The 12705-nt window shown below is 44.1% G+C and overlaps 1 protein-coding gene across 1 annotated transcript in view; it reads left to right on the top strand.

The window, feature by feature from the left end:
• Positions 1 to 1800: 1800 nt before the first annotated feature.
• Positions 1801 to 12705, top strand: part of USP43 (ubiquitin specific peptidase 43) — a gene marked incomplete at its 3' end in the record, with an annotated part of 28275 nt that continues 17370 nt past the window's right edge. The window contains exons 1-2 of the mRNA XM_019634572.1: positions 1801 to 2422; positions 11129 to 11260. Of these exons, the coding sequence (XP_019490117.1) occupies positions 1898 to 2422; positions 11129 to 11260 (657 nt within the window). The remainder of the gene's footprint in view (positions 2423 to 11128; positions 11261 to 12705) is intronic.

The raw sequence follows: 12705 nt of genomic DNA, 5'->3' as shown, positions 1-12705 counted from the left end.
TTCCTGTCATAATTCTTTTCTGCGACTCTGCAAAACCCATAGCCCTTATGATATGTGCACAGACAGCTTTGCTGACATCCTCTAAGAATAAGGAAAGCCGGCTTACCTTCTTAACCAGCATTTCATAGGTCAAGCTGTATGGGGCAAGACTTGGGTTTGAATCCAGATATTGGGTAGGTTTTTTGTTTTGTATTTTTTTTTAACTCTCTGAGCCACTGTTTTCTCTTTTGTAAAGCAAGAATAAAGGTTATTTGCTTTTAAACCATGCTCAAAAGTTACTGTGAGAATTAAGTGAAATAATGTAATAAAGCACCTGCAGAATTCCTGACAGAGTTAAACATGAATTATGGTGCTTTCTCCAAGAAAACGTGTGTTGTTGGAGGATCTTGGGGTGATTGTCAAGGATGAAATTTCATAGGTGCTTTTGTGGAGTTGGCCATAAAATCTTTTTCCTGTGCTTACTACCAGAAGGGCACAGGATGGACCTTGTGTATTAATAATCCAACCGTGTATTCTTTCCAGAGAGGGTCAATAATGACATTTTCCGGAAACACCAAGTCCCCAATGCATAGTACAGTCTTTTGTTCTAAGCATATTCTTTATCCTTAACTAACATTCCTTTTTTTTTTTTTCGCATCTGGTGACTTGCTGCTGGCCCTATTGGACATATCAAGGTAGATATTTAATAATCATTTATCAAGTAATAAGTAACAGTGTTGATGTAATAATGCATACTGATCTCTTTTTGAGCTAGAAATTGATGAGAAACTCATTTTGTAACTTTGCCTGATTTAATATAAACCTGCTACAGGATAAAGACAGTGGAGACCAGCAGTTACCCAGGGAATCAAGGGCCAGGCAAGGCAAAGCCAATTCTTATTGGGCAACAATTCAGCAAGGATTTTGCGTTAAGGAGAGAGCAGGTGACAGAGTAGGGGGAGCTTCTGAGATCTAGAAAACTTCCTGATAAGCAAATACTATACTGCACGGAGGTTGGAAAGAGCGACCCTGTGGGGTTGGCAGTCCACAGACCCAGGTCGAGTTTTGGTTTCTTTGCTTACAGATCTTGTGGCCTCGGTATATTGCATTAACCTCTCTGAGCCCGTTTCTCCACCAATTAAAGCGAGGATGATCCAGTCTCGCAAGTTTTTGGAAAGTAACTCTAACCTAGCCTGTAGTTTTTTAAAAAAACAAACCATAACCATCTCGGCTATTTCACGCGGGATAACACGCGGCTTTTATCAATAGTTCCAGTCCTAGGATGACTGGTCCGGGCAAAGGCTCTGCCTCCCCTACCGCACAGACAGACTGAAAGGAGTGGCGCCACCTGTCCGCGCATACCTGAGCCTGCGGAGAAACCAGCTGTGCACAATAGCGCACCCCATCCCATCGCAGCTCCCAGCGCGCCTCTCACCCTGCCAGAGGTTGCCCTTTGGAGGGTCCTTCTTTCCCTTTTCTTTATAGTCACCTGGACGTAATTACAAGAAGTTTAGAAATAGCCAGGCCTTTGCAAGCTCCTAGGCGCTTTCAAATTTATCATTTATTATTTCCACAGCTTGAAGGCCGGGAGGGAAAAGGCGCAGGTAAACTCAGGTCTGTCAGTTTACGAGAGGTAGAGGAGGGAGGGGAACGTGAACTCGGTGACTGCCAGTGTTTCCAGCCAGCACCGCGGGGGCGGCGGTGGGTGGCCCCGCGCTGCCCTGAGGCGGAACCTGCGACTGGATTCCCGCGCGGGGCGGGGTAGCCCCGCCCTTGGCCCCGCCTCCGCCTGGTCCGGACACACCTGGCCCGTAAGTAGCCTGCGCCGGGGAGACTGTCCCGGGCTGCAAGGGCCTGTTAGCCGCTCGTCTGCTCGGGGCCCCGGAGCTCCGGTCGGGGAGGCGCTCCGACGGGAGCCATGGAGCTGGGTCCGGGGGCCGCCGCAGGAGAGGAGTCCCCCACGCCACAGCCCCGCCGCCGCCGCCGCTCCCTGCGCCGCCTGCTCAGCCGCTTCCTGCTGGCGCTGGGCAGCCGCTCCCACCCGGAGGACTCGCCACCCCGGCCCCAGCCGGGACACTGCGATGGCGACGGTGAGGGGGGTTTTGCCTGCTCCTGGGGCCCGCCTCCAGTCGCTCCCGGGAGCCCCGAGGAAGAGCGCCCGCCGGGACCCAGCCCCAGCTTCCCGCCGGCACCCCAGCCCCAGCTTCCCGCCGGCGATGGGGCGCGCCCCCCCGGCGCGCAGGGCTTGAAGAACCACGGCAACACCTGTTTCATGAACGCCGTGGTGCAGTGTCTCAGCAACACCGACTTGCTGGCCGAGTTCCTGGCGCTGGGGCACTACCGGGCGGCGCCGGGCCGCGCCGAGGTCACCGAGCAGCTGGCGGCGCTAGTGCGCGCGCTCTGGACACGCGAATACACGCCCCAACTTTCCGCGGAGTTCAAGGTAGGCAGCGCCCTGCCGCCTACCGCCCTTGCCGCTCGGCAGTCACGTCGTCCTGGCCCTTCTGGTTTCGCTTCTTGGAAACGGTATGCTCCATCAGGAAAGGGTTTTCCTGGGGCCTTCTTTAGATGGCATTTTCCAGGTCCTCCTCGGGTGACCGCTCTTGTTTTGAGTTGATTGGGTGTGCTGTATCGGAGATGGCATTCTTTTGCTTATCGTAAGTTAAGTCCCCTAGGATGCGTTAGCATGGGTTTGATTCCATTGTCCCCAGCATCACGGTCTACTAAACTCGGGATGCTGCAGGGTCATGAGACTTTAGAAGTTACGTGTGTCACTTCACCCAGGGTTAAAGCGGGGTGTTCGTTTGGGGTCCCAGTTGGATTCAAGAGTTCCTAATAATTGATGCACATGGCTTGCTTCCTGCTAAAACACCACACCTCTGGGCAGAGCTGAAGCTCTCCATAAACTAGCGATTGTTGTTCTTGGGGGAGGGGGGAACCTGTCAGTGTTCATTCCACAAGCATCACGGACCGCTCTGAGTTTCAGCCTGAGAAAGCTATCCTTGCCATGTGACCCACGAGGATGCCAAGCCCCACCTTCCTCTCTCCTGCTCCCACTAGTGAAGTGCTGTGCTGTAGGAATCAGTGGGTGACATGGGCTTCATTAATATCTGTTTTTGGCAACGTGCTTTTTCAATATGAGAAGCAGTATGGTATAGTGGTTAAGAGCAAGGTCACTGGAGCTTTGTGACCTTGAGCAAGTTTCCAAATCTTGCTGTGTCTTAATTTTTCCCATCTGTAAAATGGGGCCGTAATGGTACCTACCTTTTACAGCATAGCTTTGTGGTGAAGATTTAATGAGTTATATGTACAGCATTTAAAACGATGCCTGGCCCCAAGGAACTTTTCATTATTTTATCATTACACCTCCTTACCTGGAGAGGCCTAGGAGGGAGGGAGGGAAACCTTTGTACTTATTTCATGCTAGATGCAGCCTCATCCAGTTACTGCAGGGACAGGAGAGGTGAGAGTAGCTTGAAAAAAATCTTCCAAATTATAATACTCTTCACCCACTGTGACTCACCAGGATTTCCTATCTCTACTTGCTCTGAGAAACCCCTAGGGTCTGGAAGCTCCCTGTGAGCCTAGGGGAATGGAAGGATAATCAAGTTGTTAATATGTTAATGAGGGTGATGTAACCTGGGGTTTCCTGGGACTTTCTGGGGTGCCAACTGAAGAGAATCCGGGGTTTTAAACCTTGCTGATTGAAATCTTGGTGAGCTCTATTAATTTTACAGATGAAGAAAATAAAGATTTATTCATCCAACAAGTATTTCTTGAGTGTCCAGACACTGTAACATACACACAAAATGCATTAATGATTAGTATAAAACCTGATTCTGGGGCTGCTCTCCGGGAGCCTACAGTCCAGTGGGAGAGATGGATGGTAATAAATAATCACAGGCGTGTGGTTAGAGCTGGTGACAAGTGCTAGAAAATAAAAATACAAGGAGCTGTGGCCAATTCTGTGATTTGATTGGAGGAGGTGCAGTGGGAGAGGGGCAGGGAGGCAGGTAGGAGAGGTAATCATTGAGTTGAGTTTTGGAACAGAAAGGGTCAACCAAGGACAGGGGAGTATGGGAAAGTGCATTCCAGGCCCTGGGACTGATTGTGCCAGTCGCTGAGGTGGGTGGGGCCTAGGAGCTAGGCAGAATAAATGAATGGTTAAAAGAATTAATGAGAGCCTATGTGACCTGGAACGGGGAGGAGAGACTGGAGAATTGGTTCGGGACAGGCCACATAAGGTTTTGGAAAGGAGTTTTGTCCTCAGGAAAGATTTTTAGCTTCAGACAGAGGGAGACAAATTGAGACAGGGCCAGCATGCTGGAGTGAGTTACCCAACCCCAAGACCTGCACACGGGGTGGTGGTTCTGTGTTCCCCCTTCCTGAGCCCTGAGTCACCCAGCCTTCCACAGACAGCAGGCTACTCTGTTTTAACAGCAAATGGATACATACATTTAAAATACCCTGTTTGTAGTAGTACTTATAGTACTTTGTTTTTCTAATGATGTAATTAAATATGTGTATACTACAAAAAAATTGGAAAGTGCGAAAATGTAAAAAAAAAGACCTGGAACTCCACTAGCGATAACCCATCTCTGGAGATGATCATCATGCACATTGATGTGTTTCAAAGCACATACAAACGATTGAAAATTTTAATTTCATATCCTTTTTTTTTAAAAAAAAACTATCGTAAGACTTTCTCCTGGTCATTCAAATATTCTACAAAATTTAATTTTTAATGATTGTATAATTTATTAAATGAGCCAATCCCCATGGAGACATTTATGCACTGTACAATTTTCCAGTTATCACTGTGCATTGAAATTTCTAGTATTTAAGTCATTGTCCTCAGCTCTGCTCACATCTGTAAACTTAATTCCTTGAAGTGAAATTACATGGTCAAAGCAAAGATGAATATTTTGTTATTTTTATGTTTTTTTGGTTTTTAAGTCAACTTTATTATAAATTAAGTACAGTGAAATGCACCCATTTTTAAAAATTGAGTTATATTTGATGTGAAACATTGTGTAAGTTTAAGGTGTATAGTAGTCCCCCGCCCTTATCCATAGGGATACATTCCAAGTGGATACCTAAAAACTGCAGGTAGTACTGAACACCATAAATACTGTTTTTTTCCTATATGTATGCATACCTATGATAAAGTTTAGTTTACAAATTAGGCACAGTTAAGAAATTAAGAGCAGCTAATAATAAAATAGAATAATTTTAACAATATACTGTAATAAAAGTTATGTGAATGTGCTCTTTCTCAAAATATCTTACTGTACTGTACTCACCCTTCTCATGATGATGTAAGGTAATAAAATGGCCCTGTGATGAGGTGAGTGACACAGGCATTGAGACAGAGCCTTAGGCTACTATAAGGGTGACTTGCACACAAGAACTGAGATAGGAAGACAGTAGATCTGATAACTGAGATGGCTACTACATGACTAATGGGCTGGGAGCATATACAGGGTGGAGACACTGGAAAAAGAGATGATTCACGTTCTGGGCGGGATGGAGTGGGACAGTATGAGATTTCGTTATGCTACTCAGAATGGAGCACAATTTGAAACTTATGAATTGTTCAGTTTTGGAATTTTCCATTTAATATTGTTGGACCTCTATTGACCTCATGTAACTGAAAGTATGCAAAGCAAAACCAAAGATAAGGGGGATTACTGTGCATCATATTGACTTGATACATTTATATTACAGTATGATTGCCATAGGAGCATTAGCTACCATTTCTATCCTGTCACATAATTATCATTTCTTCTAGTGTTAGGAGCAGTTAAAATCCAGTCTCTTAGCAAGTTGAATGTTTATATTACAGTTTTGTACTGTACTGTGTGTTAGGTCTCCAGGCCTCATTTATTCACGAGTTGCAGGTTTGTTCCTTTAAAAGAAGACCTCTCCCATCCCCCTACCCTCAGTCCCTGAAAACCATCATTTTACTCTCTGCTTTTATGATTTCTGTTATTTTTTATTATTATTAGAAGTGAGGTATAGGATTTTTCCATGCTTCTTGCTAGTGGTACGACTGCTCTTGGAATCATCTATTTATGTCATTTGTCTATCCATTCTGCCTTGGTCTTAATGTTATTTTTACTTGTTTCTGTAAGTTCCTCAACCCTTGTTGTATTTCCTGCAAATGTTTTCTCCAGACTCTCTCCTTCTCCCTATCCCAATACTGGAAATTTTAGGTTTATTTATATTATATCATCGATAAATATTATATTTTATGTGTCTCTAGTTTTTCTATGGTTATAGAAAATATATCTGGAATTTATATCTGGAATTTATCTTAGCTTATGTGCTTAAGGATCAATTTTAGACCTATAATTTTAGACGTAGAGTACACCTCAAGTGATACACTAGAGGCACTGTTTTTTAAAACAAGGATATCATATCACACTTATGTTTTGGAAGTTCTTGACAAAACAGTAAGACATAAAATGGATATGGAGTAAAAGATAGTGAACAGAAAGAAAATTACTAAATGGCTCTAGAAATCCGTGTTTTAGAATTAACCACTGTCACTAATGAGGTCAGAAACCAGATAGAAAGAAAAAGCAATAACCATTTAGAACATTATAAAAATTAGATTTCATTCATAAAAACAAATAACTAGGAATAATTTTAATAAGAAAAGTGTTAAAAATTATAAATATTTGAGAGAAAACACACACATGGATAGAGGGATGCCATGCTGTAGAGTAGAAATACCAAATATTTCTGCATTTCCCTCCCTAGTTAGAATTCAGCTTTAATGCATTTCTAGTCACATTTCAATAGACTGTCTATGGGAATGTCCTCTGTAGGAATCGACAGGTTACATTATAAAAAAAACTTCTGGAAAACACCTACCGGATGCTGTTACAGTTGGAAAAAGACCAATAAAGAACAGTGTTCACTATAAATTTTTATTTTTATTTTTTGCAATGTACAAATGAGAATGAAAAAAACCACCTATGGTCCCATCCTTCAACTATTTATTAATATTTTTCCATATATTTTCTGGTCTTTATCTACAAATATATATAAAACAATCTCAAAAAGATACGTTTGCGTTTTTTTTAAATGACAGGATCTCTTCTTTTCTCATTAGTATTTCCTCAAGCATAATTTTGAAGGCCATCTCATATGAGTGTGCCACCAGTTTTCCCCAGATAATTTTGATACTTAGAGATAGCTTTGCTTGTATCTCTCATTCCTTAATCTGAATCCCCCAAGATGGAACTACAGTTGACCTTTGAACAATGCTGGCGTTAGGGGCACTGACATTGCCCCGAAACCCGTGCAGTCAGAAATTGAGTATAACTTTTGACTCCCCAAAAACTTAACTGCTAATAGCCTCCTATTGACCAGAAGCCTCACCGATAACATAAACTGCCAATTAACATGTATTTTGTATGTTGTATGTATTATATATTGTATTCTTACAACCAAGTAAGCTAGAGAAAAGAAAATCGTTAAGAGAAAATACACTAACAGTGTTTATTTTTAAAAATTTGTGTATAAGTGGATCCGTGCAATCCAAACCTGTGTAGTTCAAGGGTCAACTGTACTGTTTATACACAGGGACATTGTTAAGGCCCTATTTTGTCTTATCAGCTTGAAGTTGTCAAATTCTTTCTGGAAAGGTTTTATATCCAGGCTAACATGAAAAGAGTGTCAGCCTTAAAAGGTTAGCATGGTTAGCAGGAGGATTTCACGTGGAAGGAAGAATAAATAAAGGTACATATTTCTGAAGTGGGGAAGTATGTTTGGGGCATCCGAGTGGCTGGAACTTTGAAACACATGAGAGAGTGGTGAGAGACATGGATGGGGCCAGACCAGAGAAGGACTTTTGGACTATTGGGTGGTAAGAGCCAGGAAGCATTTGGAGTAGGGGCATGACATTTTCCACTGGGGCTTTAGGAAAATGGGTCTGTCCTGCCATGCAGGCAGTGGGTTGGCTGGGAGAGATGGTAGGGGCTGGGCTCCTTTATAGGTAGGTATTGTCATCTGGGTAGCAGTACTCAGGACTCAGCAGTAGGAATGGGACCCTACTGAAGGGGCGGGGCAGAATCCAGAATGCTTAACAACTGATTGAAGTGGGTGTGAGAGAATCTGTAGGGGGACACTGACATTAAGAGGAAGAGCTGATTTTATTTTATTTTTATTAGGGAACAGCCATGGTCGTTGGTTACACATCGCTTTCATGCTACAGTGGCATAATTGACTCTCTAAGGGAGTGCAGAGCTCACAGTGGCCTATGCGGAGATTGAACTGGCAACCTTGGTGTTATCAGCACCACACTCTAACCAACTGAGCTAACCGGTCACCCCAAGAACTGATTTTAGAGATTGCAACTTGGTGGGGCTGGCTGCTCCCCCAGGAAAGAATGTTGGTACTAAGGATACAGGTTTTAGGGTATCTGGCGGGTAGGGTGGCCAGGTAAAATACATGATGCCCATTTAAATTTGAATTTCAGTTAAACAATAACTTTTTAGTATAAATATAAATGTATCCCGGATGTTGCATGGGACAAACATATACTACAAACATTATTTATTGTTTATTGCTTATTCATTTTATTCACTCCATCTGGCAGTCCTACAGAATTCAGAGAAGCCTGGAGGAACTAGGCCCTCCAGGGAACCAGACTAGTGTGATTGGAACATAGACTCAGAGCTAGCATTTCAATTAATTAAATCCTGGATTTTGCTTCATCTTGTCCTACAGTTTCCTTTAAATTCCAAGGGAAGAGTAAAAGAAAGAAAAAGAATAAAGCCCAGGCCATCGGGTTTGATTGGCAGTGGTGAGGCCTGCCTGGGTCCGCAGCTTTGCTCAGACTGCTCCCTTGGGCTGGAGTGGGCAGAGAATAGCCCTGGGCGCCATGAGGCCTGGCTCTGCAGTCTTAGGGTGGGACAAACAACCACATGTACTCAATGGCTCAGTGGCTAGAGTGTGCGCTCTTAACAACAAGGCTGCTGGTTCGACTCCTACATGGGATGGTGGCTATGCCCACCTGCCCACCATGAACTTAGAGGTCAAGAGCTGCTGCCGGGCAGCCAGATGGCGACTGGCACCCTCCACAACTAATTATTCAACACTGTTCCCCTCCCCCAAATCCCCAATTTAAGAAAAAAAAAATCAACAGAGACAACCCCGTGGGTTTTCAGAGGACGGAACATACATCAGTAGTCTTTCTGGAAAAAAAGATACCTTCTCCTGTACAGAAAACCCTTATAGCATTTAGGACACCCCCTGCCCCCAAAGGGGAGGCTTTAGCAGGAAAGACCATTTCTCACCCCATGTTGTTTCCGTGTCGTCATCCCAGGTCTGGCTGAAGACTGACCACTGGTAGACCTGGAGCTTAGAGGCCCTTAGTGTGCACACACTAAGGTGTGCACACACCACAGACAAGGGGATTCACTTACACTCAGAAGCTTATGCTTGCATACACATTAAAAAAAAAAAAAGGAGTCCCTGGAAAGATGCTTAAGAAACTGCTAAGAGTGACCTCCCTCTGGGGAGGGGTCCACAGGAAGAGGGGCCCAGTAGAAGGAAAACTTTTCATTCTTGTCCTTTTTTTTTTTTTTTCATTCTTGTCCTTCTTTATATTTTTGATTCCTTTTTAAAAATATGTATATATTATATTGCCCTTTGACATAAACTTTTGTTTTTATTTTTAAATTGGGTAACAGTGTTTTTCCCAGGACCCATCAGCTCCAAGTCAAGTCGCTGTTTTCAGTCTAGTTGTGAGGGGTGCAGCTCACCATCCCATGCAGGAGTCGAATTGTCAACCTTGTTGTTAGGAGCACGCGCTCTAGCCAACTGAGCCACCCGGCCGCCCCCTGACATAAACTTTTAAAAAGCTGCAATGTGAATTTATACAGAAAAGGACAAAAGTTGTTACACAATTGAACAGGACCGTGCGGAAGGCACAGGGAGTGTAAGTGTCCTGAGGACAGGCAGTCCTGTTTGTCTTGTTCACAGTTGTGTCCCCAATCTGGAGAATAGTGCCTGGTGCGTGGTAGGCACTCAGCGAACGTTTCTTAAAGGAATGAAGGATGAAAAGGATCAAACGTTTTGTGATCTGAGCACAGAAAGAGCAGTTTGCACTTGGGTTTCACCCGTAGTAGCAGGGTCAGCGAAGGAACCCCATGCCTGGTGTTAAAGGAAGCCCACTTCACCATGCCAGGTGGTCATTCACAGAGAGAGCTGGTACTGTGGGTGTGAGTGAAATCACTGAGGGGGACGGGAAGGCAAGCAGCTGTCTGCCTGCGGGAAGAACAGAGGCAAACAGTGTGGAAATAGACAGAAGGAGGGGTGCCAGGGAGCATGTGCCTGAGTGATCAAGGGACAAGAGCCTCAGGGAGAATGGATGGTCAACAGAATCAAAATATTCAACAGAGGGCCGGCCGAGTGGCTCAGTTGGCTAAGAGTTAGATTAAGAGCATGATCTCTGAGCAGCCGGGCCACCGGTTCGAGTCCCACATGGGCCAGTGATGGTGCACCCGAGCTGAGCTGCCAACAGGTGGCAGGATGGCTCAGCTGGTGAGAGCACGTGCTCCTAACAACAAGGTTGTCTGTTCAATGGTGGGCTACCCCCGCCCACAACAAAGACTGAACTCGGCACCTTGAGCTGAGTTGCCGCCCGGATGGCTCAGTGGCTAGAGTGTGCGCTCTTAACAACAAGGCTGCTGGTTCGACTCCTACATGGGATGGTGGCTATGCCCACCCGCCCACCATGAACTTAGAGGTCAAGAGCTGCTGCCGGGCAGCCAGATGGCGACTGGCACCCTCCACAACTAATTATTCAACACTGTTCCCCCCCTCCAAATCCCCAATTTAAGAAAAAAAAAATCAACAGAGACAACCCCGTGGGTTTTCAGAGGACGGAACATACATCAGTAGTCTTTCTGGAAAAAAAAGATACCTTCTCCTGTACAGAAAACCCTTATAGCATTTAGGACACCCCCTGCCCCCAAAGGGGAGGCTTTAGCAGGAAAGACCATTTCTCACCCCATGTTGTTTCCGTGTCGTCATCCCAGGTCTGGCTGAAGACTGACCACTGGTAGACCTGGAGCTTAGAGGCCCTTAGTTGGTTGTTGGAAGGGCCAAATTGATCCTCTGTTTTCCTTTTCAGAACGCTGTTTCCAAGTATGGCTCTCAGTTCCAAGGCAATTCCCAGCACGACGCCCTGGAGTTCCTGCTTTGGTTGCTGGATCGTGTGCACGAGGACTTGGAGAGCTTGTACCGAGGGCCAGGGTCCGAGAAGGTCGGTCACTCTCAAAACAGCACACTGTATTTGATTTTCTTTTATCTCTCAGGTCCTCAAAACTGAATCTTCAAATTCAGATTCTTAGATTCCTGTGTATTCTGACTCCTGCATAACAGCGCTGGTCCCTGTTCCTTTCTCTTCTTTCTCTTAGCTGGGTTTGTTGTAGACAATGCATTTTCTCCTGCTGCATTTCCATCCTCTCTAACCCCAGTGATATAGTGAGTAGGGTTTCCTTTTGGCTTAAAAATGGAAAACTCATTTTTGTCAACATTCTGCGCATGTGTGGCGTCATCTGAGGCCATGAGTACCATTGCTTACGATTTTCAGTTGGTGCCATTTTAACTCTACCATGGCTTTCTCAGTTACATATCCTACTTTTTTTCCCTAAAGACATAGGATGGATGTGTGCATCTTTACATGGGTGCACTTAGCATTCCCAGATTTTGATGAAACCTCAAACCTTTGGGAGTAGAAAGCACTACAATCATTTGTAATAGCCACAGTTAATTGATACGTCAGCTCTGTGTTCTATGGGCTATGCTAAATAAAGATCGATGGTAGGTTCTGCTCTAATGCTGTCCTTTTATCTCTCACTTAAGAAAGTGAAAGCAAGGGAAGTCATTATACCATGAGTGAGCGAAGTTATTAGAACAGCATCCATGAATAAGCTGCTGTAATTCTAAAAATGCATCATAAGCTTTGGAAATCAATCAGTCGCACGTTCCTTTTGATGTGTCTCAAAACTGATCCAGATGCAGCGATAAGAACTTTGCTTTCGCAGTTTTTTGTTTGTTTTAAATCTGGACACTTTTATTACCGTCCCTCTCAGAATCAATTAAAAAACCCTTTGGAAGTCTTGAAGTCTTTCACCTGTCACCTTCCCATCCTTTCATTATTTGTTTGCAGCCCATCGTTCTAGAGTAATGAAGGATAAATAGCAGTGGCAGTCATGTAGGGTGAGTTAAGTCTGGAGATCTAATGTACAGCATAATGACTGTAGTTAATAATAATGGGAATTTTCTAAGAGAGTAGATTTCAGGTGTTCTCACTACATACAAAAAAGGTAAACTATGTGAAGAGATGGATTTGTTAGTTGGATGGTGGTAATCATTTCACTATGTATATGTATGTCAGATCATCATGTTGTATACCTTAAATATATACACTTTTTATTAAAAAAAGAGAAAGAATGACTGGCTTAGGAAGCTGAGTCATTATTTTTAACTTGTCCACATAGCCAGCTGTTATCTTTGTGCCTTTCTCTTTTAAAATGACAAGTTGCAACTTGAAGAAAAGGCGAACAGAACCATATATGTCTCAAATAAGAATAGATCCATTTTAAACAACAATGTAATGCAATTAAAAGCTAAGAGTTTGATGGAGCTGCAAAACCATCCTCTTGCCCAATACAGCAAGTTACCAGACGCATGGAACAAGGAAAT

The sequence above is a fragment of the Hipposideros armiger genome, unplaced genomic scaffold (genome assembly GCF_001890085.2).
Source record: "Hipposideros armiger isolate ML-2016 unplaced genomic scaffold, ASM189008v1 scaffold_1745, whole genome shotgun sequence".
NCBI lineage: Eukaryota > Metazoa > Chordata > Mammalia > Chiroptera > Hipposideridae > Hipposideros > Hipposideros armiger.
The sequence above is the reverse complement of the archived record's forward strand: the minus strand, read 5'-3'. Positions and strand labels throughout refer to the sequence as shown.